General features: G+C 32.1%; 1 protein-coding gene across 1 annotated transcript in view; it reads left to right on the forward strand.

Moving 5' to 3' along the window:
- Positions 1-27,250, forward strand: part of LOC111695981 (chaoptin) — a 114,197-nt gene that overhangs the window by 55,210 nt on the left and 31,737 nt on the right. The window contains exons 3-23 of the mRNA XM_023465479.1: positions 3,308-3,401; positions 4,441-4,533; positions 6,176-6,266; positions 7,660-7,742; positions 7,873-7,941; positions 11,019-11,093; positions 11,295-11,326; positions 12,437-12,548; positions 13,967-14,085; positions 14,892-14,948; positions 17,529-17,607; positions 17,875-17,926; positions 18,020-18,079; positions 20,316-20,379; positions 21,193-21,275; positions 21,451-21,522; positions 23,499-23,570; positions 24,036-24,136; positions 24,448-24,500; positions 26,209-26,260; positions 26,707-26,787. Coding sequence (XP_023321247.1) covers positions 3,308-3,401; positions 4,441-4,533; positions 6,176-6,266; positions 7,660-7,742; positions 7,873-7,941; positions 11,019-11,093; positions 11,295-11,326; positions 12,437-12,548; positions 13,967-14,085; positions 14,892-14,948; positions 17,529-17,607; positions 17,875-17,926; positions 18,020-18,079; positions 20,316-20,379; positions 21,193-21,275; positions 21,451-21,522; positions 23,499-23,570; positions 24,036-24,136; positions 24,448-24,500; positions 26,209-26,260; positions 26,707-26,787 — 1,594 coding nt within the window. The remainder of the gene's footprint in view (positions 1-3,307; positions 3,402-4,440; positions 4,534-6,175; positions 6,267-7,659; positions 7,743-7,872; positions 7,942-11,018; positions 11,094-11,294; positions 11,327-12,436; positions 12,549-13,966; positions 14,086-14,891; positions 14,949-17,528; positions 17,608-17,874; positions 17,927-18,019; positions 18,080-20,315; positions 20,380-21,192; positions 21,276-21,450; positions 21,523-23,498; positions 23,571-24,035; positions 24,137-24,447; positions 24,501-26,208; positions 26,261-26,706; positions 26,788-27,250) is intronic.

Below are 27,250 nucleotides of genomic sequence, written 5' to 3' on the forward strand. Positions count from 1 at the left end.
GGGGGGGGGGGGGGGGGACCGCACCGAGTGAAACGAAATTGCAGCCCCCTTGCTTAGAAAAAACGTGTTACAATATTTTTCATTGCTTAATTTCATATCATTGAACTACCATCAACAATGCAGTTAAAATTAACAATAATATCTGAAAACAAATTATTTTATATTTTTATAATAAAATACATCTATGTAAAAAAACTAAAAAGACTAGTTTAAGATTTGCAAAAGGAAACAGGGCAGATATAATTAAATAATTGAATAAATGAATTACAGTGATAACCAGAAAACTCCAGATTTTGTGAAACAGTCTGTAAGACACGTTTTAGCAAAATGTAAAGCCATACGTGAACTGTACATGACTGTTTAAGTACTGCCTATAAAAGGGATGTTGAAGTGGAACTTAAAAGCAGATCAAAATGACTTATTCAGGCCGTATTTAGTCAGTCAGGCAGTTGACTTTGGACTTTGATTTTTACTTTAATATGTCTTTTGACTGTTCATAAAAAGTTACAAAATTTGTGACCCTGTCATTAACATTTCAAAAATGTTGTAAAAAACCCGAGAAGAAGCATATTAACGTCTTTAAACAAGATTTACGTTTATTTTAGACCTGTAAATGCACTTGATTTCTGAGATATCTTTAAAATGAATTTGCGAAAATTCCCTAAGCGGCATTTTCTGAAAATTGAGATTATAACTCAGTAATAGACTGAATATTAATATGTTTAGGTGTTTTGACTTGAAACCTGATGGTCCATTTTCAGCAGTGTGAGTGCAACAGGGGGGGGGGGCACACTGAAGGATCACAGGGGGGCGTGCGCCCCTTCGCCCTCCCTTCAGTTACGTCCCTTCCTGCCCATTTCCCTCTCATTAAATCAGTAGAACTTGAAACCCAAGGATAAAGGTTTCAATAAGTCCTCAAAAATAAAATCATGGAATATTTATATAGCGTTATACAGTTATCTATTGTAGGCGTAACTAAAGGTTTGTAAAGGAGGGGGTTCAAGGTTAAAAAATTATAGATATTATTGGATCGAACTAATATATTTTGGGATTCTTTTTCAAAGAATATATTGGTAACCAAAAGTCCACTTTATTTACCAACAAAGATTTCAAGGTTAAATGACAAGCCCCCCCCCTTCCCCTCGGAAGTCACCCCCCCCCATAATTGCGCCAAAAGTTGGTATGTATGATAATTACGCACCATTGTCCGTAAATCATCTAGACTAAGTGGGCTTTCGTCTGCCGGGATTGATCTTGCCAATTATACGCAGATACGCACTCACGCAAATTATGGAGCTCAAGGCCTTACGCACGTTTTATGTAGATATGCGAAACCGATATATATTTCAAGGAGATTGGTCGCAGTTAGATTTTAAGATGGAAGGGGAAGGGGGGGGCGGGTAGTATTGATATGCTTTCAATTTGGTCGTTTTTAGGTCGTATTTAGCCTAATTTTTCTTTTAGGATCAAAATGTGGCATAATGCAAGAGAAGCACATGTTTTCAAAATGTTTTATTCTAAACATATTGGCCTTTCTTCATATATGTTAAATATTGACTCTAGCAGAAGATATATGCAAAAAAAGACCCATAAAACGATTAAAAAATGAAAGTGTTTTAACGATCGTTTTAGGTTCATTTTCCCATTTTTTTAAGAAAGATTTTTCAAAGTTGAATTAAAACAAACTTATTTAACCTTACACACTTTTGAAATGTTGAAAGTATTCTTTCACTTTCGTTGAAGGTGGTCGTTATAGTTTCACCTATATATCTGATGGAAATAAAATTAGTCATTATTTTCTTATTTTCTTTAACTTTAAAGGGAGTGTTGACGAAAAATGAAAGGGGGTATAGGTTTACGGCGAAAAATAAGCGCTTTTTATCGCTACTAATCTTATTTCTATCTGTTGTGTCTATAAGTAGAAAATTGTTAAAAACGACTCACATCGAAGAACGTAGCGTCCATACAAATTCAGAAAGATGTAACATTCAACTCGGGTCGTAAACAAATCAATTCAATTCCAAACAAATCATTCAGATATTACAAACAATAATCATCGACTATTTTTCGACACATTCGTAAATAGTTGATATTTCATAATATTTTGTATTTTTCATGATCTGAGAGTTACGTTTGAAAACATTTATTCCTGTTTCGAGGATTTTTGATAATGAAGACGACATTTTTTAATATTTTCCAGGAATGTTCGAAAATCCAGCGCCAGCGAAAATTATTAAAAAAAATCAAAAATATTATGAAATATTATACGAATGCGTCGAAAAATAATCGATGACTATTGTTTGTAATATTTGAATTATTTGTTTGGAATAAAATTGATTTGTTTACGATCCGTGTTAAATGTTGCTTCTTTCTGAATTTGTATGGACGCTGCGTTCTTCGGTGTGAGTCGTTTTTAACAATTTTCTTCATATAGACGCATCAGATAGAAGTAAGATTAGAAGCTTTTGCGCTTATTTTTCGCCGTAAACCTATACCCCCTTTCATTTTCGTGAACACTCCCCTTAATATTAAAAAACTAGAAATATTAAAGCGTCGATGAATGCTATGACAATTAATTTGGGGAAATATTTCCAGCTGCTCCGCCGCTGTCGGAGACAGGAGGAGCTAATTACTCTCGCGGAGTACTGTCAACAACAGATCCAACCAGAGGAGTTCATTAGAAAACATCCTTAATGCCGCGTATAAATCACGTTTTTGCTGTGAATTTACTGCACTTTCTGTTTTTAGCATGACGTGGGGGAAAGACATTCTCTTTTTTAACTTTTATTTTTGATGCGCACAAGTGACATATGGAAAAGTAAGAGTATTTAAAAAGTTGCCTTACATTGGAATTTTTTTTCCACATGAATGCCCCCCAAAAAAGTATATGCTGGCTGGTAAATTAATAAAACACAGATTTAAAGTCTTATCAGAAGTCTCAATTGTAATTACACAAAATTGAATTTTTTTCCTAATTCCATTGCTTAATTGACGGAAAGGATCAGATAGGATGTGATAAGGAAAGATTGGATTGGATCTGGATGGATTGGATCTGGATGGATTGGATCTGGATGGATTGGATCTTGGATGGATTGGGTCTTGAAGGATTGGATCTTGAAGGATTGGATCTGGAAGGATATGATCAGAAAGGATGGAATCAGAAAGGGTTGGATCAGAAAGGATGGGATGAAGAAGGACAGAATCAGAGAGGATGGGATCAGGACGGATGGGATCATGAAGAATGGGATCAGAAAGATTTGATCTTATCAGAGTAATCTATGTTTTGTCTAATATTCTCTTATTTTAGTGATGATGTTAACTCTAAAATTATGTTCTGGAAGTGGGGTTTGGCCCCTCCCACCGAAGTATGTTTGTCCAGAACGAACTTTACACCCTTGCAAGTAAGTAACAATGGTTTAAGAAAGCTACACCCTTGCAAGTAAGTAACAATGTTTTAAGAAAGTTACACCCTTGCAAGTAAGTAACAATGTTTTAAGAAAGTTACACCCTTGCAAGTAAGTAACAATGGTTTAAGAAAGCTACACCCTTGCAAGTAAGTAACAATGGTTTAAGAAAGTTACACCCTTGCAAGTAAGTAACAATGGTTTAAGAAAGCTACACCCTTGCAAGTAAGTAACAATGTTTTAAGAAAGTTACACCCTTGCAAGTAAGTAAGTAACAATGGTTTAAGAAAGTTACACCCTTGCAAGTAAGTAACAATGATTCAAGAAAGTTACACCCTTGCAAGTAAATAACAATGGTTTAAGAAAGTTACACCCTTGCAAGTAAGTAACAATGGTTTAAGAAAGCTACACCCTTGTAAGTAAGTAACAATAAGAAAGTTACACCCTTGCAAGTAAGTAACAATGATTCAAGAAAGCTACACCCTTGCAAGTAAGTAACAATGATTCAAAAAAGTTACACCCTTGCAAGTAAGTAACAATAATTCAAGAAAGTTACACCCTTGTAAGTAAGTAACAATGTGTCAAGAAAGTTACTAGTTATAGACAATGGACATTGGACCCCCATATCTTAGACTAAAAAGTCTTTGCAAAATACCATGTAAAACCTCTTAAACACTCTCACTAGTTTCAAAACTTTGCTTTCTTGCAAGTAAAAAAATATCAAGAAAGTTACTGGTAAGGATATTGTTAGCATAAAAAAGTACATGTTGAACACCATTAAACCCCTTAATCACTCTGTTACTACATTAAAGACTTTGCTTTCTTTAATGCTAAGATGCTCAGATGAATCAAGTCTAACTATACATACTTAAGTCTATGCATGGTATATTGTATAGCTAGTGTATACGTATGGAAATTATCATGACAAAACAAGTTGTTCATATGCTACGCTAAATCCTAGCTTAAAAAATGAAGAAAAAAAATAATCATTATCATCTACTCTGAAAAAAATCTACAAAAAAAATGCATTTTTAAGGTGTCTAGCTGGCAGTGATGAGGGAATAGATATTGTTTGTGACAATACTAATCTTGCAAGTATGGCGGTTGGACTTAGTCAATTGAATACAAAGTAAGTACTATATTTCGACTTAAGTAAACCTAAGTTAAAAAATAAGAAGAAAACGTTTTGACACAAACTCAAATTTTCCATTATTCATATCTTGAATAATGGAAAATGTGTAAACCTTTTATATTTTAATCATAGACTAATAACTGTAACGATATTCACAGTTTGATATATTAAAGGTCTATCACATTGGTTTTAAAAAGATATACAAGGTGTCTTTTTAAAATCTACACACAATTTCCGATTTAATTAGCCCAATTTTATACTTGTAAGTCAAAAATTGTGCAAACAGATATTATCTTTATTTTTATCAAATTTAATTGCTCCAGTTGAAGTCTATAAAATTGTAATTTTAAATATACAAGCCTAAAATTGGAATCTTTAAATCGGAAACTGTACGTAGATTTTAAAAATGGTCCCAATCTTGAAAATCCGATTACAATCTAGTCCCTTATTCCCCTTTTTTGAGACACCCTGTAGAAAAGAAGAAAATTAGCGTTTGTGGCAAAGACTCAATTCCTTTTTACCATAAATAATTGGATTGAGTACTTCAGCTCTTATCTTTGATATTGAGAGCAACTATATGACTTGTTAGAGCTTTGAACTGCGAACTTGCTATTATTTATATTATATGGACTCGTTTAAATGGCAAATATAATTAGTTAAATAAGTCGAAATAAAGAGAAGATAACCCATTATTTAAAAAATGTTTCATGTTTGTGGAGGGTGGGAGGAACTCCATTTCAAAAGATTTATACAATTTACATTTTTAAGAAGAGGGTTTGGGCCCAAATTACTATTATTAAAATTTAATGAGTTAAAGCAGATGTGTAGACTGTAGATTGTAGACTGTAGACGGCAGGTGGGGTGTATAGCACTATTCAGTTCACTACAGGAGTACTCTTGGTTTATTTGCAATTTATTCCATACATAATTCATAAAGGACATGCGATCTAGTTTTTTTAAAGAGATTTTTTTCTCTGCAATGTTGTTTAATGATTTTAAAGGGGGAAAACATGCATTTTTAGGGAAAAAGTATCAAGGAGGGTAAAATCCGCCAAATGAAGACCGATATCCTCACCTCCCCCCCCACATTCCGGGGGAGGGGATGAAAATGTTTGTGCCTTATATAATCTACGTTGGGCAATCTCATTTTTTTCTGACGTTAAAAAACTTCCTTATTTAATATGTAAAAATTGATACGACTCTGCCTTAGGTAGCAGAATACCGGTAATTTTAGACCGGGTTATTAAATAAAAAATACATGGTTTACTAGAAGAAAATGTCGGATGCAATGTTGCGCTTGGTCAGATGAATTTGCAGGCTTGTTAACCTTTGCACTTGGATGGATTAGTTTGACCCTGTTCACCACTCTCAGTCTCTGCCTCATCATGCAATATATATATATATATATATATTTTCATCCGTAGATGCAGGTTTTGTTTCTGTTAAAGGGATTGTAGACGTAATTTCAAGTAATCCCTTTTTCAAGAGGGCTAGATGCCCATTTCACAACCGTTTTTTATTTTTATAATTTTTCAAAGGTTTAAAGGATACCTCAGTGAATTGTTTTTTCTTATCAAGTCAGAGTCTTTTCTCGAGCACTCCCTTTAACTAAAAATTTAGCTTTTATATTGTATTGTAGGCTGCTTAGCCTGACCATATCCAACTGTAATGTGGAACGACTCTACGGCGATGTTTTTAGGAACCTAGATGTTCAAAAAATAATCATTAAGGTAACTTTTAATATTAAAATCAGAAATTAACATTTAAATTTTCTTAATTCTGTTCAATTTAATTTCTTTGAATATTTCTTGGTACAGATTGTAAATGTAAGTGAGATCCATACAACTTTGGTAAAGAAGGACGACTGTTAGATTAAAATAGTCTAACCAACTTGAAATATAATATTTGAGCAGTGTACACAGACCTATTTCTCTTTATATGTTTTTTTGCAACTGGTAAAACTATTTGCTTTTAAACAACATCAAATTCATAAAGCATTGCCTATATGTCGTCATCATATTCCACAGGTTTATTGGTAGCACTGTACATTGCGTGCATTATAAATTTATTATGCATATCAATAAGGCGTATAACTTTTATTGGCCACTAACCCTTAAAATGCAGTTTATAGGTGAGGTCACCCATTGTATATTGGTATAGTAAATATTTCACAGTAGTCGGGGTATTATGCTATGCTATCCTTCCAGTCGGGGTATTATGCTATCCTTCCAGTTGGGATATTATGCTATCCTTCCAGGCGGAGTATGATGCTATCCTTCCAGTCGGGGTATAATGAGGGGGGGGTCAAGGAAATTAGGGATTGTTCATACATTTTATTAAGAAAAATTGGGAACAAGCTTTTTGGTATTTTTATCTTTTGATCTGAAGTTTCTCGAAAAGTATTTGGTTTAAACGTTGTTGTTAAATGCTTCTATAAATTGTAACTATAACTGAAAGGGTTTTCTATTGTTATATATATCTCGAAATTGAAATTAAATCACAAATAATAAGTTCATTTAAATCTTGAAAATTTAAACACTGAACACTGAACACTACACTTAAAATAGTTCCTAATACTTAAATGCATTGAACATAAACCAGGCATACTTAACATATGAGAAGTTAAACCTTGCAAGTTTTTAACATATTTGTCTGAGAAACTATTTGCATTATTCAAGGTTTCTTTTTTTGCATCTTTAAACATGAATTAATTTCTTATTTCTGAAAAGGTGCACTGTGGGATTTCCTGTCTGTTTAAAATATACTTTTTTTTTACTTTTGGTGGTTTTGAGACTACGTAGGTTTGATATCACGCCCCCCCCCCCCCCTCCAAACGTCCCCATACCATTTTCTTTATACCGGAAATTTACTCGATAATTCTATTCCGTGTCCCACTTCATTATAATTTATTTCCAGGTGCTAATATTTTATTTCTCCAGGGATATTTATTTCAGCAATTAAATTCTAAAAAAAAAAGCGCTCCGAGCAACTGGGAAAAAAAATTTAAAAAGGGGAGTGGGGGGTCAGGTGATTATTTGAGAAAAATATACACCCCTGTATTTCTCACTTGAGAATACTTTTCACAAATTGTTATGTTGCCGTTGACACATTCTTTTTTTTCAGGATACTCCATTGGTAGAGATCTCAAATGATACATTTCTCCAGGTTGGGTTAAATATAGTACACCTGGAGATCCTTAACTCTAGGTAGGTTTAATCTTATGCACTATTCTGATCAATAAGGACAAATTTAATTCCTTTTTCATATGACTAATATCCAGATACAAATTTTAACATTCAAGTGTTTTAGTCAAGGTCTAGAATATTTTTTTTTCAGATTGGAGGTTTTCCCTGCTGGAGCGATACAATACCTTCCTGAACTTCAAGTTCTCATTATAGATTCCAGGTAATTAATCCCTTCCTAATGTTCAAGTTCTCATTATAGATTCCAGGTAATCAATCCCTTCCTAATCTTCAGGTTCTCATTATAGATTCCAGGTAATCTATCCCTTCCTATTCTTCAGGTTCTCATTATATATTCCAGGTAATAAATCCCTTCCTAATCTTCAGCTTCTGATTATATATTCCAGGTAATCAATCCCTTCCTAATCTTCAGGTTCTCATTATATATTCCAGGTATAAATCCCTTCCTAATCTTCAGGTTCTCATTTTAGATTCCAGGTAATCAATCCCTTCCTAATCTTCAGGTTCTCATCATAGATTCCATGTAATCAATCCCTTCCTAATCTTCAGGTTCTCATTTTAGATTCCAGGTAATCAATCCCTTCCTAATCTTCAAGTTCTCATCATAGATTCCAGGTAATCTATCCCTTCCTAATCTTCAATATATTCCAGATAATCAATCCCTTCCTAATCTCATCATAGATTCCAGGTAATCAATCCCTTCCTAATCTTCAGGTTCTCATCATATATTCCAGGTAATCAATCTCTTCCTGAACTTCTTGAAGTTCTCATCTATTGAGGATCTTTAAATCAAATTTATAAAGGGACTGTAAGAGTAATTTCAAGTGATCCTAACTGCAAAAATAAAAAAAGTCCGATTCCAACATTACCATTGAAAGCTTTGTCTGATTACGTTTGAATTATATTTTAATCTTTATAATTTTGAAAACTGTCAATTTCGATTTTGGTTTATCTACAAATGTGACTAACGCATTTTTACGACAGGAAAAAATTTAACAATTATTAGAATTTAAATGTTTAAAGCTAGAAAAACCACAATATCTACTGCAATAATGATCAAATGAAGGTTTCAAGGGTACCGATGTGAATCGGGCATTGACATCACTGCATGGAAGGTGACATGGAAATAGTCATAAAGCTCTTTTTGAAACATGATTTAAATACTTAAAAATTCATCAGGGTTAGCTATATTTGAAGATATAAAAGGCAAATTCTAAAATGATCTGTGCCAAAAAAAGGTTAGGTCAAAACACCTAAAAATGATATGAAAATTCCCGTGTGTTTAAAAACAAGATAAATAAAAAATGAGATTCACAAAAAAAAACAATTTACATTATGACTGAGGCTATGACGACTATGAGCAATATTCTTCTTTTTATCTGAACCATTTTATATCCTTTAATCTCTCTATACAGGCGATATAATCGTAGATAATCCTGTAAATATTAATCTCTCTATACAGGCGATATAATCGTAGATAATCCTGTAAATATTAGGGAAATCATGTTTTCTTTTTTTTTGAATAGGACAATGAATGTAATTGCAGCTTTTAAGAAAAATATTAGTTTTTTAGCTTATTTATACTTAAAATTAATAATAATTGCACTGGAAAAGTTTTTTTTAATGGATTTTTTGGCCAATACCTGTAGATTTGCCTCTAAACTTGTCAATAAAGCATTTTTAGGCCATTTCTGAACTGTCAAAATATTTTCAAATAATATTGTGAAGAGTTTGAAATAAAAAATACTTTAACCACTTCCAGATGTAGCTGACGAAAGGTATAAAAACACGCGTTTTTTTCCCCTTTTTCTAAATATTTGACCATCAAAAACATAAAATCGAAATAAAATTGTCAAAATCGTTTTAACCAAAATGGTATCACTCTTCAAAATCCCCTAAAAATGGACAGTTAACCCTATTTAGCCGAGAATAGTTAAAAAAGGCCAAAAATGGCAAATAAAGAGTAAAATGGTTGGCCCATTTAGGAAAATAATTTTAAAATGCTAAAATTTTGTAATTGAGCTAGATTTACCCTAATGCTTCATAAAAATGTGTCGCACATCTGAGAATTTTTTTTCTGCGGCACCCCCCCCCCCCCCCCCCACCTCAACAATAACTTTCAGTGACGGGCCTGAGCAGAAATCATAGTTTTTGTTGTGTTTGTGCTTAATTTGGTTTGTATCTTGTATAAAACATTCTTTAGAATATGTGTCACCCTATATCCATGTTTTTATATATTCTCTAGTTTTCCTCAATATATTCAGTAAATGCTACCATTGGGATTGCCAGTATTCTTAAAACAGAATAGTCAGACATAGACATGTTTATGAATAGATTAGTCTAAACCATAAAACATGTTTTATACCTTAATCTGAACCATAGACATCGTTTTATATATTAATCTGAACCATAGACATCGTTTTATATATTAATCTGAACCATAGACATGTTTTATAGATTAATCTGAACTTTAGACATTTTTTATAGATTAGTCATAACCAAGGACATGTTTTTATTGATTAATCTGAACCATGAACATTTTTAATTGTAGATTAATTTGAACCAAAGACATGTTAATATATATTAATCTGAACAATAGACATGTTTTTGTAGATTAATCTGAACCAAAGACGTGTTAATACAAATTAATCTAAACCATAAACACGTTAATATAGATTAGTCTGAACCATGAACATTTTTAATTGTAGATTAATTTGAACCAAAGACATGATAATATAGATTAGTCTGAACCATAGACATGTTAAGTTAATATAGATTAATCTGAACCATAGACAGAAATGTTTTTGTAGATTAATCTGAACCAAAGACAGGTTTTTGTTGTCTAATCAAAACTATGGAGTAATCAGATTCATAAACATGTTTTTTTTATTGATCAATCTGAACCAAAACATGTCTCTGTAGATAAATCTAAAACATAGACATGTTTTTATATTTTAATCTGAACCAAAGACATGTTTATATAGATTAATCTGAACCATAGACAGGTTTTAAAGATAAATCTGAACCATTGAGATTACTTTATAGATTAATGTGAACCATTGACATGTTATAAAATTTAAATAGTTAATATCCAAACCAGTATCAAGTTTTTTATAGATTGATATTCGCTTTAGAAAAACAAATAGACATAACTTTCAAAAATCATTTCATAATAAAGTATTTTTAAAAACATTAAATGCATACAAAACAAAGTTTGAAAAAATAATTCGATATTCAGTCGATTTTTGCAAAAAAAAATTTTATTTAACATTATTTTAGTGATTTAAGCTCTATCCCTGCTAACTCCTTTCTGGGGCTTTCAAAACTAGAAACTATTCAGCTTTCAAACTCAAGGTAGGAGAACATTTAAAAAAATATATTTTTAACTTTTCTGACAAGTCTTTTAAGAAAATGTTTTACATAAATTCTAATTTGATTTTTTCCTTTAATCTTGTAATCTATTTCCCGTTTAAAATTGAAACTCGAACATCACAGAGAAATTTATTTTCATAATTTTTTTACAATTTTTTTTTATTTAAAAAAATCTAATTTTAGGATTCAGACACCAGACAAATCCAGCTTTGCAGGTTTTATTTTGAAATATTTGTTTACTTTTGATTGTTAGGAAGGTTATGGTAAGGAAGAAACATGTGTGTTAGGTTAGTTCTGGATGGAAAGTATGTTTAGAAATAGGTACATGTTGTAATAAAAGCTAGATGAGCAGGAAAAGTATGTTATGGAAGAGGCAGTTTTGTTAGGACAAATTATTCTGGAGAGGTTAGAATCCTAACGAGCGGAGAGGCAGATTTGAAACTTGAATTGCTCCTCTCTACTCTGGATGAATATGAAGTTTTGAAACTTAGAAAAGGAATAGTTAGGTTTAACTAGACCCTAGGGAGGAGACAGGAGGTTAAAAGTTCATTTAAACAGGGAACATGAATCCAGAGGTGGGGGGGGGGGTACACCTCTATTTTTAAGAAAATCTATTTTTAAAGATCTTGGATGACAAATTAAAATAATTAAAATTCGAAAGTTAAGTTTTTTTTTCATTTTTCCAAAAATGTATTTATTTTCCCCAATTCAGCAAATAAAACCTATTTTAAGAAAACCCACCTTATGCGAAAAAAAAATTTAACAGGAGGGGGGGGGGCTTGAATTCTCAAGTAAATTTACAATAAACACACCCATTGTCCGCGTCTCAAATCCCCCAAAAACCGGTTTCAATTGAGCGCCGGCTTAAATCTTGAAAAATTTAATACAACTTTAAGTGGAACCAACCATATTTGAGCCGTGGCTTAAATTTAAACCGCAGCTCAAATTTATTAAATTCGGCTTCGTGACTGATAGAATAATTTGAAACGTACCAATTCTTCGTAAGATCGTAAACAGTTAAGGTTTGGTAAATTATGATAAAAATAATGACTGATATAATTTTTTATATACATGAATATATAAAGTTGTATTTATAATGTATAATGTATATTGTATTACATTTAAACACCCTTTTTTTTGTTAAGTTCCGATTAAAATGTCTTGGAATTACTGCAGCTTTATAAGACTTTAAATGATAGTTGAATCGAATGAAACTTAAAATAATGTTTTTTGTTTGTTTATTAGATACGCATTTACTTTTCTTGAATGAAAAAAGGGCGCGAATCACCCTCATTTGAAAATTTAAAATATTTTTTTCTTCATAGGTCAGAGGGGTCTCAAGTTTCTTAGACTTTACAACAACAATATTACTGATGTCGAAAAAGGAACATATGATTTTGGAACATCACTAGAACTACTTGATCTAGCACATAACAGGTTTATATCTAGCACATAACAGGTATATATCTACACATAACAGGTATATATCTAGCACATAACAGGTATATATCTAGCACATAACAGGTATATATCTAGCACATAACAGGTATATATCTACACATAACAGGTTTATATCTAGCACATAACAGGTATATATCCAGCACATAACAGGTATATATCTACACATAACAGGTATATATCTAGCACATAACAGGTATATTTCTACTCATAACAGGTATATATCTAGCACATAACAGGTATATATCTAGCACATAACAGGTATATATCTACACATAACAGGTATATATCTAGCACATAACAGGTTTATATCTAGCACATAACAGGTATATTTTCTCAAAAGAATCTAAATTTAGCAAAAACCAGGTCCATTCCATAAGTTATCTGGCCTTAAATTCGTCCTACTTTACTCTGATACGGAAATAGACTTGAACTCCTTAAACTGATGTTTTTTCTTCAGATAATCTCTCCCACTTTACTCCTTAACTCTGTGGAAACTAATATTATCCGTCCCTCTTTACTCATCTTTTCGGAAACTAATATTATCCGTCCCTCTTTACACATCTTTACGGAAACTAATATTATCCGTCCCTCTTTATTAATCTTTACGGAAACTAATATTATCCGTCCCATTTTACTCATCTTTACTGAAACTAGTATTATCCGCCCAACTTTACTCATCTCTATAAAACTAATAGTTTGCGCCCCACTTTATTCATCTCTATGGAAACTAAAATTATCCGTCGCACTTTACTCATCTCTATAAAAACTAATAGTATGCGCCCCACTTTACTCATCTCTACAGAAACTAATATTATCCGTCCCTCTTTACTCATCTCTATAAAAACTAATATTATCCGCCCCACTTTACTCATCTCTATGGAAACTAATATTATCCGTTCCACTTTACTTCACTATGGAAACTAATATTATCCGTCGCACTTTACTCAATACTCATCTCTTCGGAAACTAATATTATCCGTCCCACTTTACTCCACTACAGAAAATAATATTATCCGCCCCACTTTACTTATTTTTATGTCGAAACTAATATTATCCGTTCCACTTTACTTCACTATGGAAACTAATATTATCCGTCCCACTTTACTCCACTACGGAAACTAATATTATCTGTCCCACTTTACTCCACTACGGAAACTAATATTATCTGTCCCACTTTACTTCATTACGGAAACTAACTTAAATTACCTGTTTTTTTATTCGTCCCATTTAAAAAATCTTCGGAAACTAATTTATAAAACTATTTATAATTCAGATAATCCCTCCTTCTTCACTTTCCTTACTTAAACTAACTTTGACGAACTGTTTTCCTTTAGATTATTTGTCCAATTTTACTCCTCTTCGGAAACTAACTTGAACTAACTATTTTTCTTCAGATTATCCGTCTTGGATCCGGCTTATTTCACTCCACTACGGAAATTGACTTGGCTTAATTTGACCGACAACGGAATAGAAACCTTCAACAGTAGGATGTTCAGTAGAAACCAGTTGTTAGGTAGGTTATTTTTATACGGTCCTCTTATTTTAAAGGGTTATATTTTCTCAACTAGAAAGTAATGATTTCAAAATTTGAACCTTTATAGATTTTAAATTTGAACCTATATAGATTTTGAATTTGAACCTATATAGATTTTGAATTTGAACCTATATAGATTTTGAATTTGAACCTATATAGATTTTGAATTTTTGAAATTAAAAGGAGCAGGTGAAAAATTTGCATATTTGAACATAAGATCCAATTAGATTTATATTAACTTTTTGATTAAACTTGAAATTGAATCAGTTTGATTTAAGTGATCTCTCTCCCCTCATACTTCTCTCATTCTTGGATTTATTCATCTTTGTATAACCCCCTACACCCCCCTTTCATTTTAGAATACATTATATGCTTTCATCCCGACCCCTCGCTCATTGCCTTCAATTCCTTCAATAGTCTTCAAACCCATTTGCCCCAATCTTACAAACCGAGTTTAAACCTCCCCCTCCCCAAATTGGTTCTCTTTCAAGAGGCCCCCCCCTTTTTTCAAGATTATCTTTCCTCTACCTCACCAAACTTTCCTCTACCTCCATCGGCACTTTGAAAATGGAGGGTCGTTATATACTTTGATTTTTATCCATAATTCTTAACTATTTGTTTTTTAGTGAATAAGATTTTAAAAAAGATTAAAGACAAGAGAAAGAGGGGCATTTCCTGTTTTAAATCTAGATCCGCTTAATATTAATTGACAAAATTAATTTTATTATTTCAGCTGTTCTTCATCTTGGTTCTAACAATATAACAAGATTATCTTATTATTTCAGCTGTTCTTCACCTTGGTTCTAACAATATAACAAGATTGGACTCTAGTAGTGTTAAAGGTAATTCAAATATTTATAATGAATATTAAAGACAATAAAAAGTTGAAACCATATTATTTCACTGGTCTATTCTAATTCTAACCTTGCCTGTTTCTAGAGATTTTAAGGTAAAGTATGAGTCAAAGGATGAGACTTCAGTGACGACCTGTAACATGTTAGTTTATTGATCTGAAGGTTGAATTCGATCTTTTGAATTGAACAATGAACAATGAACATGTGCACTGGTTGTTCTGGAAATCATGAATATGTAAAGATAGAATAAATGTTTCACAGCTGTCTCTGAAATCTGAAGCACTGTTTTGAGTAACCCTGAATGTTACTTTTTTATTTCTTGAATTAGTTTCTGAAGTAAATATATTTATATATTTATATATTTATATATTTATTGTTCCCCGTAACTTTAAACTTGTGTCCAAGTTTGTTCTCTGCTTATATATATTGTTGGCAGATTCAACCCTTACCCAGACTAGGAGTAATAATATTCAGATAAAATGAACCAAGAGATAATTCTGATAATTTAAGACGAATTTCTTTTTGTTATCTCATAGAAAATATGTTACATTCAGCTATGGCATAGGAAGACGCCATTAAATGGTTTTCTATTTGGATTGAATGTTGTTTTAAAGAAAATATTTTTACCGTGCAGTAGCTTGAAAAACACCTTTTTTGTTAATTGCACAATTGCCCTGTAATGCTAATAGAACCATTTGAAATTCTAACCGGTTTCTGTATGTCGTCTTCCTACTCTAGAGTTTATTGGTGCCCTGTGATATTACTAAAACCAAGTATTGGGAATATTTATTGTTCTTATAAAAGAAATTGTTCCACGAGATAAGTTTAGCAAATTCTTCAGTAAATCATAGAGTTCACTAATATCATTTTTTGTTTTGTTCGTCTCGTTACGTTTATGTTTCTTGTTTTAGTTGCTCCTCGTATCAAATGATATATTTGGAACAGTATTGAAAGCTTTGACTAATTGCAACCCAGGGTCGGTGCAATTTTTGCTGCAATTTTATGTGTCTGTTTTAATTTAGTTTTCCTGCAGTTTGCTCAGCTAAACTTACTGCTATTCCTATATTTCCTCTGCTGCTTTTTTCTTCAGATTCAACTAAAACATTTTTTCACAAAATCGAATATACCATTTGCTACACATGAATTTACTTGTAGTTTTGCCTCAGCTACCATTTGTTGTTTGGAATTTACTTTAGATATACTTCTTTAATTTAGATATACTTCTTTACTTTAGATATACTTCTTTACTTTAGATATACTTCTGTTAGCTGCATTGATATATTTCTTCCAAATTAAATTTGATTATAGGTGTTTTTCACTTCTCTGCTTATTTAAAATTGATTATCGTAGTTTGGTTAAATTAATGAAAAATGAAACTTCGTGTTCTTAAAAAAATATAATTAATTTTGTTATTAAGCTTTAAATAACAATCCTAAAATTGGTTGCAAACTATTTATTCCGAATTTTGGGCTAATTTTAAAAAATTCTTTTCTCCATTTTTTTTCTGTTTTTCAAGATTAATTTATTCCTGAATTAAATCCATATAATCTCCTTCACTCAGTTTTCATCTTATCTTGTCCCCGTTCTTTACCAAGTCTTTTACAGTTAGATGGGAGGAAGTGATGGTTAGGCAGGAAGATATGGAAAGGCAGGAAAATATGGTTAGGCAGGAAGAGATGGTTAGGCAGGAAGATATGGTTAGACAGGAAGATATGGTTAGGCAGGAATATATGGTTAGGCATGAAGAGATGGTTAGTCAGGAAGATATGGTTAGGCAGGAATATATGGTTAGGCAGGAATATATGGTTAGACAGGAAGAGATGGTTAGTCAGGAAGATATGGTTAGGCAGGAAGAGATGGTTAGGCAGGAAGATATGGTTAGGCAGGAATATATGGTTAGGCAGGAAGATATGTTTAGGCAGGAAGATATAGTTAGGCAGGAAGAGATGGTTAGACAGGAAGAGATGGTTAGGCAGGAAGAGATGGTTAGGCAGGAATATATGATTAGGGAGGAAGAAATGGTTAGGCAGGAATATATTGTTTGGCAGGAAGATATGGTTAGGCAGGAAGATATGGTTAGGCAGAAAGATATGGTTAGGCAGGAAGATATGGTTAGGCAGGAAGAGATGGTTAGGCAGGAAGAGATGGTTAGGCAGGAAGAGATGGTTAGGCAGGAAGAGATAATATATTTATATATTTATTGTTCCCCGTAACTTTAAACTTGTTTCGTTCTTCGTGAAGTCATAAATATTACAATTAAAAGATTTTGCGCAAGGCTGAGGGTTTGGAGTTGTCATATGTTATGAGATTCCGGTCGTCTTTACAGTCTCTTCCTTTGTGGGTAACCCTGTATTCTAATTCGATTCATGTCTTTTCAAGTGATTTAATTGGTTAATTTTGAGGTATAGTGTGAAGGGTGAGACTATAATGACGACCTAAAACATTTAAAGTTTTATGATCTGAACGTTGTAATGAAGTTGCATCCTTAGTGGATGATAACCCTTTATGTTTACTCTAGACTTAGCTTGAATTAATTAAGTATTGAATAGTTTTAATATTACTATTTAGGTATGAGATACCTTCGCCGGTTATACCTGGAAGATAATCAAATAGCTAGTATTGGGAGACAAGCCTTTAATAATCTCAGGTATCAAAACTTTTTCTTTGCCCTTTTCTCAACAAATTAATTTTATGCAATAATTGAGTATACTCTAATATTCACTGCTATATAGTAACTTAGCAGAAAATCAAAATTTTCAAGATTTTCTTATATTTTTCCGTTTTTTACATAATATATTTTAAAAAAGTTAATTTAAGTCGAATGTTTACATCTATCACCTCAAAACATCCTTCCCATCAGAGGAATGATTTTTAAGGATTTACAATTTACGTACTTATATTTTGTTTGTGACAGGGTCAGCGGAATATACTTGTCTGGAAACCAGCTGACTGAAATACCTTATCAGGTAATATTTATTAAAAACCTTAAGATTTTTTTCTCAATCTTACATAAATCAAAGAAACTCGAGAATTATTAATCACTTAACTGTTTTTTTTAGATATTTGATGGTCTTACATATGTGGACACTCTAGATGTTTCTAGAAACCAAATAAAAAAGGTAGTTTTTAATAAAGTGTATAGTGCAAATTCCAAAAAATTGGTATTTTTAGGGTAAGGTTATCTTTTACCTTTTAAATGTTAATTTACAAGTCGTCCTTCTTTCATTGTACTAAAACTTTCGCGGATTTTTCGTTTGTATCGGTGAATTTTCAAAAAAACGCATTTCTCCCAGGCCACATTTTCAAATTATTCAAGCAATTATCCCTTTTTGAGTTGTGAGTAGGGTTGCTATTCGGTTTTGAAAGCGATTGTTAAACAATTGTTTCTTGTTTTGTTTTTCAATCGTTTTCAAAAACGATCGTTTCGTTTTCAGAAAAAAAACGATCGTTTTTAAAAACGACCCACTCATTCTGAACTTTTAGAAAACGAATAACGATCGTTTTTGAAAACGATCGTTTTTATAACAACGATTTGCGACCGTTTTTTATGCGATTGTTTTTTTATAAAAACGATCGCTTTTGAAAAAACGATCGTTTTAGAACAATAAAATTTTATTGACAATTATGTTAACTAAGGATCGTCGTTAACGATCGTTAACGAAGGTTTGTCATTAAAGATCGTTAACGAAACGACGAACTTTATAAAAATGGTCGTTTTTGAAAAAACGATCGTTGTGAGTTTCCAAAAAGAATTGAACCCGAGTGGTTTAGTAGCCTTATGAAGTTTTTAGGCCACAGTCCAGGATAGATAGATATATAGATATGTGCTGGGAAAATATCTTCCCCTGATTTTCTATGGTTTCTTATCCAAGTCTTTCTGCAGATTAAAGAGAATTATGAAATTTAAATTCTTATCAGATGTTAAGAAAATTTGCATTTTTAACTTCTTATACTATATATTTGAATTTATGAACATGATATTTTAGCTTCCAGTTTGAATTTTATATTTATTTTTACTAAGTTGTTTAAAAAATGAATTTGAAGCTTATTATAATGAACACTGTACACTGTACAGTGTACAGTGTTCAGAGCTCAAAACTTAAGACAGCGTATCGTTATGAAAAACAGTTTTGGAACCCGGGTTTTACGAATGGGGTTAACTAGTTTTGTGGACATCAATATTTTTGTGATGAAATATTATTTTATTTTATTTCTTCTTATTCTCCATTTTTTAAAATCTCTTAAATCAAAATCTACACAAAAGTTAAGACCCCCAAAAAGGAAACTCTGGAGTTTCGTTCAACGATACTCTTTTAAATTTCAGACTCAGTTATATTATTGGGTACACACTCCACAAAATATTATAAAGCAGACACATTTGATGCAAAACACAAAATGTTTAACAAACACATATCTGATGCAAAACACAAAATGTTTAACTAACACACATCGATACAAAACATAAAATGTTTAACTAAAACACATCTGATGCAAACACACAAAATGTTTAACTAACACACATCTGATGCAAAACACAAAATGTTTTAATAAAACACATCGATACAAAACATAAAATGTTTAACTAACACACATCTGATGCAGAACATAAAATGTTTAACTAACACTCATCTGATGCAAAACACAAAATATTTAACTAACACACATCTGATACAAAACACAAAATGTTTAACTAACACACATCTGATGCAAAACACAAATGTTAAACTAACACACATCTGATGCAAAACACAAGATGTTTAACTAACACCTATCTGATGCAAAACACAAAATGTTTAACTAACATACATCTGATGCAAAACACAAAATGTTTAACTAACACATATTTGATGCAAAACCCAAAAAATGTTAGCTAACACACATCTGATGCAAAACACAAAATGGTTAACCAACACACATCTGATGCAAAACTCAAAGGCTATAGCACACATCTGATGCAAAACAAGAAGTAAAAGACACTTTGTGCTGGTTTTGCACTTTTGTAAAGTGCAGACCTAAAGCGTTCTTCTTTTAAAGATAGACTTCCTCAAAATCCTTGATTTCTCTCTTCAAAACTTCTACCCCAATATTGAATTACGTCGGAGAATAGAATTTTCTTTAAAGATTTTTTTTTCAAAAGAACTAAGATTAAGCATGCTTTCTCATGAAACATGAGAAGTAATAAAAAAGTTGTAAAGGAAGAGGGGGGGGGGGTCGATCCAAGTAAATATTTTACCTTAACTTTCAAATTAAAAATTTATTTTAACTTTTCCGGGTTTAGATCTGAGCTGTGATATGACTTTAAATTCATAGAAAGAATAACTTTTCATTGTTTTTATTAATCATTATATTCTCTAGGTCTCTACAAGTTCCTTTGGTGGTTTGTACCAGGCAATTGTTAATATGTCCCACAACCAAATAGGAAAACATTGTTATTTTCATTTTTAATTTTATGTTTAATTAGCTGAAGGGCTCGGCGTTGCCCGAAAAAATTTTGAATTTTGAGATAAAAAATTTCGAATTTTGGAGAAAACTAAAAAAATTTATTTTGGAAAAAAAAAAATTTAATTCAAAAAGGCAAATTTTTTAAGTCTATGTTAATCCCAGGGTACTCTTTTCAAGGGTAATCAAGGGTTACCGAAAAAAATTCAGCCAATTTGGTTCAACCATTTGGCCAGCTATAAACAACGAACACAGAAATAAATCTAGGGGGAGCAACACATTTGTTGGTCCCCCGTAAGAGCTTCGAAGGGCGAGGAGGCAAAATTTAAACTGTAAATTCAAAACATTTGACTTCTTGGATACTTTTAAGGTACTGCATACAGTCCGATTACCTTGCAAGTACTACTTTATTTCTCCTTTAAACAAAAAAAAAAACAGCAAACTATTTTTTTTCGTTCTTTAACTCTTCAGTTTCAGATTTGAAAAGTGTTATTTATAACTCTGAGTTCTAGGGGGGCACTGCCCCTTGCCACCTCCCCTGTGTACGCGATTGACTGTAAATATATATGTATTAGCGATGAGCTTATCTCCATTTCCCCTTTTGTTAGGTGACATTTTATGAAAGTTCTTTTTTCCAAAAAAACTTAAATTGAACTTTAATTTTCTATTTTGAACTACTTTTTTTGACTGGTTCCTGAAAAATTTGTAAATAGAGAAAGGAAGTTATTAATTTGGATGACATTTACCTTTTTTTTTATCAAAAGTATATTAAAACAATGTTGACTGTTATCAGGTGAACTTGTTGACGGAACATTTACAGAGTGTAGAAATTTTTCGCTAGATTTGTCCTACAATAACCTTACTAACATTCAACAGGAACAGTACAATATTAATTTTACTGGCTATTAAACATTGTATTTTTTGGCACCAATATGTGTGTGGGTTGTTTTTCAAAACCCCAAATTTTGGAAGGTTTAAAAAAATTGTTAAAATGAAGAAAAATTATGAATACAAGATTAGGAGGCATCGAGTCTTATTGTTCTTGCTAAAGGAAGCGTTTGATGAAGTCAGCTACACTTTCCTTCTCAACATTTCCCACAATGCGCTTACCAATATGTCTCAGGTAAACCAGCTCACTAATTGGCCCCAGGTAAACTAGGTCATCATTATGTCCCAGGTAAACCAGGTCATCAATATGTCCCAGGTAACCCAGGTCATCAATATGTCCCAGGTAAACCAGGTCATCAATATGTCCCAGGTAAACCAGCTTACCAATATGTCCCAGGTAAACCAGGTCACCAATATGTCTTAGGTAAACCAGCTCACCAATATGTCCCACATAAACCAGCTCATTAATATTTTCCAAGGTAAACCAGCTCACCAATAAGTCCCATGTAAACCAGCTCATTAATATGTCCTTGATAAACCACCTCACCAATATGTCCCAGGTAAACCAGCTCATTAATATGTCTTTGATAAACCATTTCACCAATATGTCCCAGGTAAACCAGCTCACCAATATGTCCCAGGTAAACCAGCTCACCAATATGTCCAAGGTAAACCAGTCCACCAATATGTCCCAGGTAAACCAGCTCACGAATATGTCTCAGATAAACCAGCTCACCAATATGTACCAGGTAAACCAGCTCACCAATATGTCCATGGTAAACCAGCTTACCTATATGTCCCAGGTAAACCAGCTCACCAATAGGTCTCAGATAAACCAGCTCACTAATATATCCTTGACTAACCAGCTCAACAGTGTCCTGGGTAAACCAGCTCAACAATCTGTTCGAGGAAAACCAGCTCACCAATATCACAGGTAAACCAACTCACCAATATTTTCCAGGTAAACCAGCTCACCAATATGTCCAGGTAAACCAGCATACCAAAATGTCCCAGGTAAAAAATATAAAAAAATATTGTTGAGAGTCTCTTCATTTTAGATCATTACATTTAAAGCTATGTCTCCAGAAACTAAGAATTTAATAAAAACATTTGTTCACAAATTTTTTATATCTGCACTTTGCAGTCTCTGAGGGCTGTGTAAAAAATGATAAGCTAAAGCATTCGTGACTGAATTTTATTTTTTTTAATATTTTATCTTTAAAATTTCTGATGAATAGACAAAAATTCTGCACAAACACTAGGTTTAGAGCAAAAACTCTTAAGTCCGAGAAAACCTTTTCAATTTTAGATTTCTTTTATCATCAGTGTATTTAATTCATGGAGAGTTGAAAAGCCAAATCAGCAACTTTCTTTTTTATTTTATTTTCCTGAACTTATGAATCATGTGTATCTTTGATTAAATTGTAAAACACGACCTTAAATAATTGTTGTTAAATATTATATTTTAACCTTTAACTATCATTTTGCTCTAGGATTTATATTTAAATGATTGTTTTTATTTGCATGAAGTCGAGGTTTTTCATTTTAAGGTGCCTTAAATCATTTTATGTAGATTCTTCAATGTTTTTTTCTGATTTCTATCTCTGGTTTCTATGTCGTCATTTGTGTTATCATTGTTTTGAGCTAAAGCTGCTAGGGTAGGAGGGTTATAACCTGTTTTCACAACTCTTAAGACTGCTCTTAATCTCTTCTCGTCTGCTGGTTGTCACTCTGACCTTTCCGCATAACAATAATTAACAATGATTGTGTAAACTGCATGTCAAGGTTCCAATGAAGTATCAGAGTGGTATTAGATTGAAAGTTATTGTATAAACTGCATGTTTAGGCTCTAATGTGATATCCAGAGTTATATAAGATTAATAATGATTGAATAAACTGTTGTTAAGGTTCCTATGAAGTATCAGAGTGGTATAAGATCAACAATGATTGTTTAAACTGCATGTTTAGGTTCCAATGTGATATCCAGAGTTATATAAGATTAACAATGATTGAATAAACTGCATGTTTAAGTTCTGATGAAGTTTCATATAAGTATGAGATCAACAATGATTTAATAAACTGTTGTTAAGGTTCCAATGTAGCATCAGAGTGGTATAAGATCAACAATGATTGTATAAACTGCATGTTTAGGTTCCTATGAAGTATCAGAGTGGTATAGGATTAACAATGATTGAATGAACTGTTCTTTAGGTTCCAATGAAGTATCAGAGTGGTATAACAGTTCTAGATTTATCATATAATTTGATTCAGGAGATTCCTAGGGTAACATTTTTTTTTCATAAATTGTTTTGTTATAATTTCTATAATAACTTTACTTTTACCGCTTTTTTACCTACATGACCTATGAATCAGAGGTACGCTTAGTTACTTTATTTACCTTAGGACAATTAAGTAAAATAAGGACCCGCTCTGTGAAGTTATTATGAAATAAATCCCTTATGTTCATCTCAAAAGACGATAAAATTGTATAAACTACTTTTTTACAACTTCTCGACTAATTTTGCATCAAAATATCCCTTGATGCGTTTTGGATGTTTTGTAGGCAAAATTAGACTTGGGAACCCTTGTTAAAGTAAAATTAGACTTGGGAACCCTTGTTAAAGTAAAATTAGACTTGGGAACCCTTGTTAAAGTAAAATTAGACTTGGAGTCCCATTTATTATAGATTTGCACTCCAACTGAGAAACTGCTGAATCATCTGAAGATAGTTAAACTCAATAATTTTAGAATTCGTTTCCTAAACTGTATGAGCTGCACACTATATCATTCCGACACAATCAGCTGACCGATATATTCAGGGCTGTCTTCTCCCCGTTATTCAGTATTAGGTGATTTTTTTCCTTATTTTAGATTTAGCTAGAAATTAAACATTATTTTATCTCAATTTTCAAGAAGTAAATGCTCGATCAAAAAAAAAAATCTTAGAAATAAATTCTATTCAAACATTTGAAAGAAAGTCACTATTTTTATTTTATCTCTTCAGATTCACAAAGTAATATTTCTAATATAAAATTAACAATATCCGCGGCCATGCCAGGTTTTTCACTATAATATGGCCCTTCTGTTTCAACCGTTTGTTATTTCTTGAGTTTACAGTTGAACGTGAGTGAGTGATCATTCCATTTTTCATTTATTTTAGGTATTTAGATTTCAGCTACAACAAGTTAGAACAGATTGAATCCTCAACTTTCGGTATTATTTTCTTCAATATTTATTATGTTTAGGTTTCTCTGGTAATATTTGGTCCTTGTTTATGCTTTTTTCAGTGTTCAAGATTCGGATCCTTAGCATTTTGTTCCCAATTAGCATTACGGTTTCAACAATAAAAAAGAAATAAAAAATGTTGTAGACTTTGTAAAATAATAATTGAAGATGTTTTTTTTAGAAAACGGTTCTTCAAATCAGGGGGAAAACATTTTTGCTATCCACTTCTTACTTTTCACTATTTATTTTTCTGTGTGTGCTATGTACTGATTATATTGGCTGAAGTTAAGATGATGCACTCTAAGTATGATTTTATCCTGGGTGCCCCTGTGTGTGCTATGTACTGATTATATTTGCTGAAGTTAAGATGATGTACTCTAAGTATGATTTTATCCTGGGTGCCCCTGTGTGTGCTATGTACTGATTATATTGGCTTAGGTTATGATGATGTACTCTAAGTATGATTGTATCCTGGGTACCCTGTGTGTACTATGTACATGATTATATTGGCTGAGGTTAAGATGTGTACTCTAAGTATGATTGTATCCTGGGTACCCTGTGTGTACTATGTTCTGATTATATTGGCTGAGGTTAAGATGATATGTACTCTAAGTATGATTGTATCCTGGGTACCCTGTGTGTACTATGTTCTGATTATATTGGCTTAGGTTATGATGATGTACTCTAAGTATGATTGTATCCTGGGTACCCCTGTGTGTACTATGCACATGATTATATTGGCTGAGGTTAAGATAATGTACTCTAAGTATGATTGTATCCTGGGTACCGTGTGTGTACTATGTACTGATTATATTGGCTTAGGTTATGATGATGTACTCTAAGTATGATTGTATCATGGGTACCCCTGTGTGTACTATGTACATGATTATATTGGCTGAGGTTAAGATGATGTACTCTAAGTATGATTGTATCCTGGGTACCCCTGTGTGTACTATGCACTGATTATATTGGCTGAGGTTAAGATGATATGTACTCTAAGTATAATTGTATCTTAGGTACCCCTGTGTGTACTATGTACTGATTATATTGGCTTAGGTTAATATGATGTACTTTAAGTATGATCGTATCCTGGACCCCTGTTAGTACTATGTACTGATTATATTGGCTTAGGTTAATATGATGTTACTCTAAGTATGATTGTATCTTGGGTACCCAAGTGTAGTATTGATTATATTGGCTGCGGTTAAGATGATGTACATAAGTATGATTGTATTTTAGGTACCCCAGTTTGTGCTATATACTGATTATATTGGCTTAGGAATTAAGATGATGTACTCATAAGTATGATTGTCGTATCCTGGACCCCTGTGTGTACTATGTACTGAGCTGGGAACTTTAGAATGGTGGATATCGGGATTAATGCTTGATCCACTCTTTTTCTTAATCTCCAGATTAAATATTGCTTGTTGTCCTCATGAATTTAATCTCCAGATTAATTAACAGATCGGGATTAAGGATATCACATTCAAAAGTTCCCAGCTCTGATAATATTGGCTTAGGTTAAGATGGTGTACGGGTGCCCCTGAGTGTACTATGTACTGATTATATTGGCTGAAGTTAAGATGATGATGTACTCTAAGTATGATTGTATCCTGGGTACCCCAGTGTGTACTATGTACTGATTATATTGACTGAGGTTAAGATGATATGTTCTCTAAGTATGATTGTATCCTAGGAAAGTTGCCAACTGTGCTAGAGCTGGACTTGTCCCATAATAATCTTACAAGGAACGGAAACCATGAATCATAATCTAATGGTGGATCTGGATCTGTTCTCATTGCAGTATTACAAATATATATAAAAAACATTTATCTATTTACAGCTACAGATTCCATACTTAAAGTTGCATTAGCAGTCCCTCTTTTTCTTAGACTTGAGTATATATTATTGCTATAATTTTATAATTTAGATGTATCAACATTAACAATCTTGTTTTTTTTTGTTTTTTTTTAAATTTACAATTTAGATTTTTCAGATTCTTTGATTTCTCGGATAAATAAAAAAGTTGTGACTTTTTGGGCGTTTTTAATCTTCATTCTTAAATAATTTTTGAATTTTCGGTTCTAGTACAATATGATAACTAAGAATTATACTTACAATATGAAAAATAAAAACGTTAAAGTCAAACAATTGCTAATAAAAATTCTTCATCTTCAAATGTTTTCCTGAATAGTATAAAACGAGGAGGACTATCAGGACTACAGAGTCTCCGAACACTTTACCTAGACTATAATCTACTTGATGAAATACCAAGGAATATATTATAATCGACTTGATATAAAATAAAAATTTGAAGTTTAATGAATTAATTTTCTAGTGGTGGTACAGTTTTTGTTTTTAGAATTAGAAAGGATATTTTGAAATTTGCTTTATTACACTAAAAATGTCGTCGATTTTTTTTCATCTACAAATAATATTTTCAGTTATTGGCTTGTATTATCTTTTTAAAGATCTGTAATATAGTTTTATTAAGGTTGTATTGTCGTATCACTCATACTTTTAAAACTTTTCTTGAAACATTGCTTTTTAAGAAAAAGTCATTTTATATTTTTCTGCATACAAAAATGAGTTAACCTTAAAAAAATTAGCCATAGAACTAATTGTCTATTTCTAAGGCCTATTTAGTTTATATGTTTTGGTTTCTTAGACATTGTGTATTTCTTTAGTTTCCATGTTTCTTTATTTTGTTTTTATTTATGTTGACTGTTGTTACAAAT

The sequence above is a fragment of the Eurytemora carolleeae genome, unplaced genomic scaffold (assembly GCF_000591075.1).
Source record: "Eurytemora carolleeae unplaced genomic scaffold, Eaff_2.0 scaffold171, whole genome shotgun sequence".
NCBI classification, from domain to species: Eukaryota; Metazoa; Arthropoda; class Copepoda; order Calanoida; family Temoridae; genus Eurytemora; species Eurytemora carolleeae.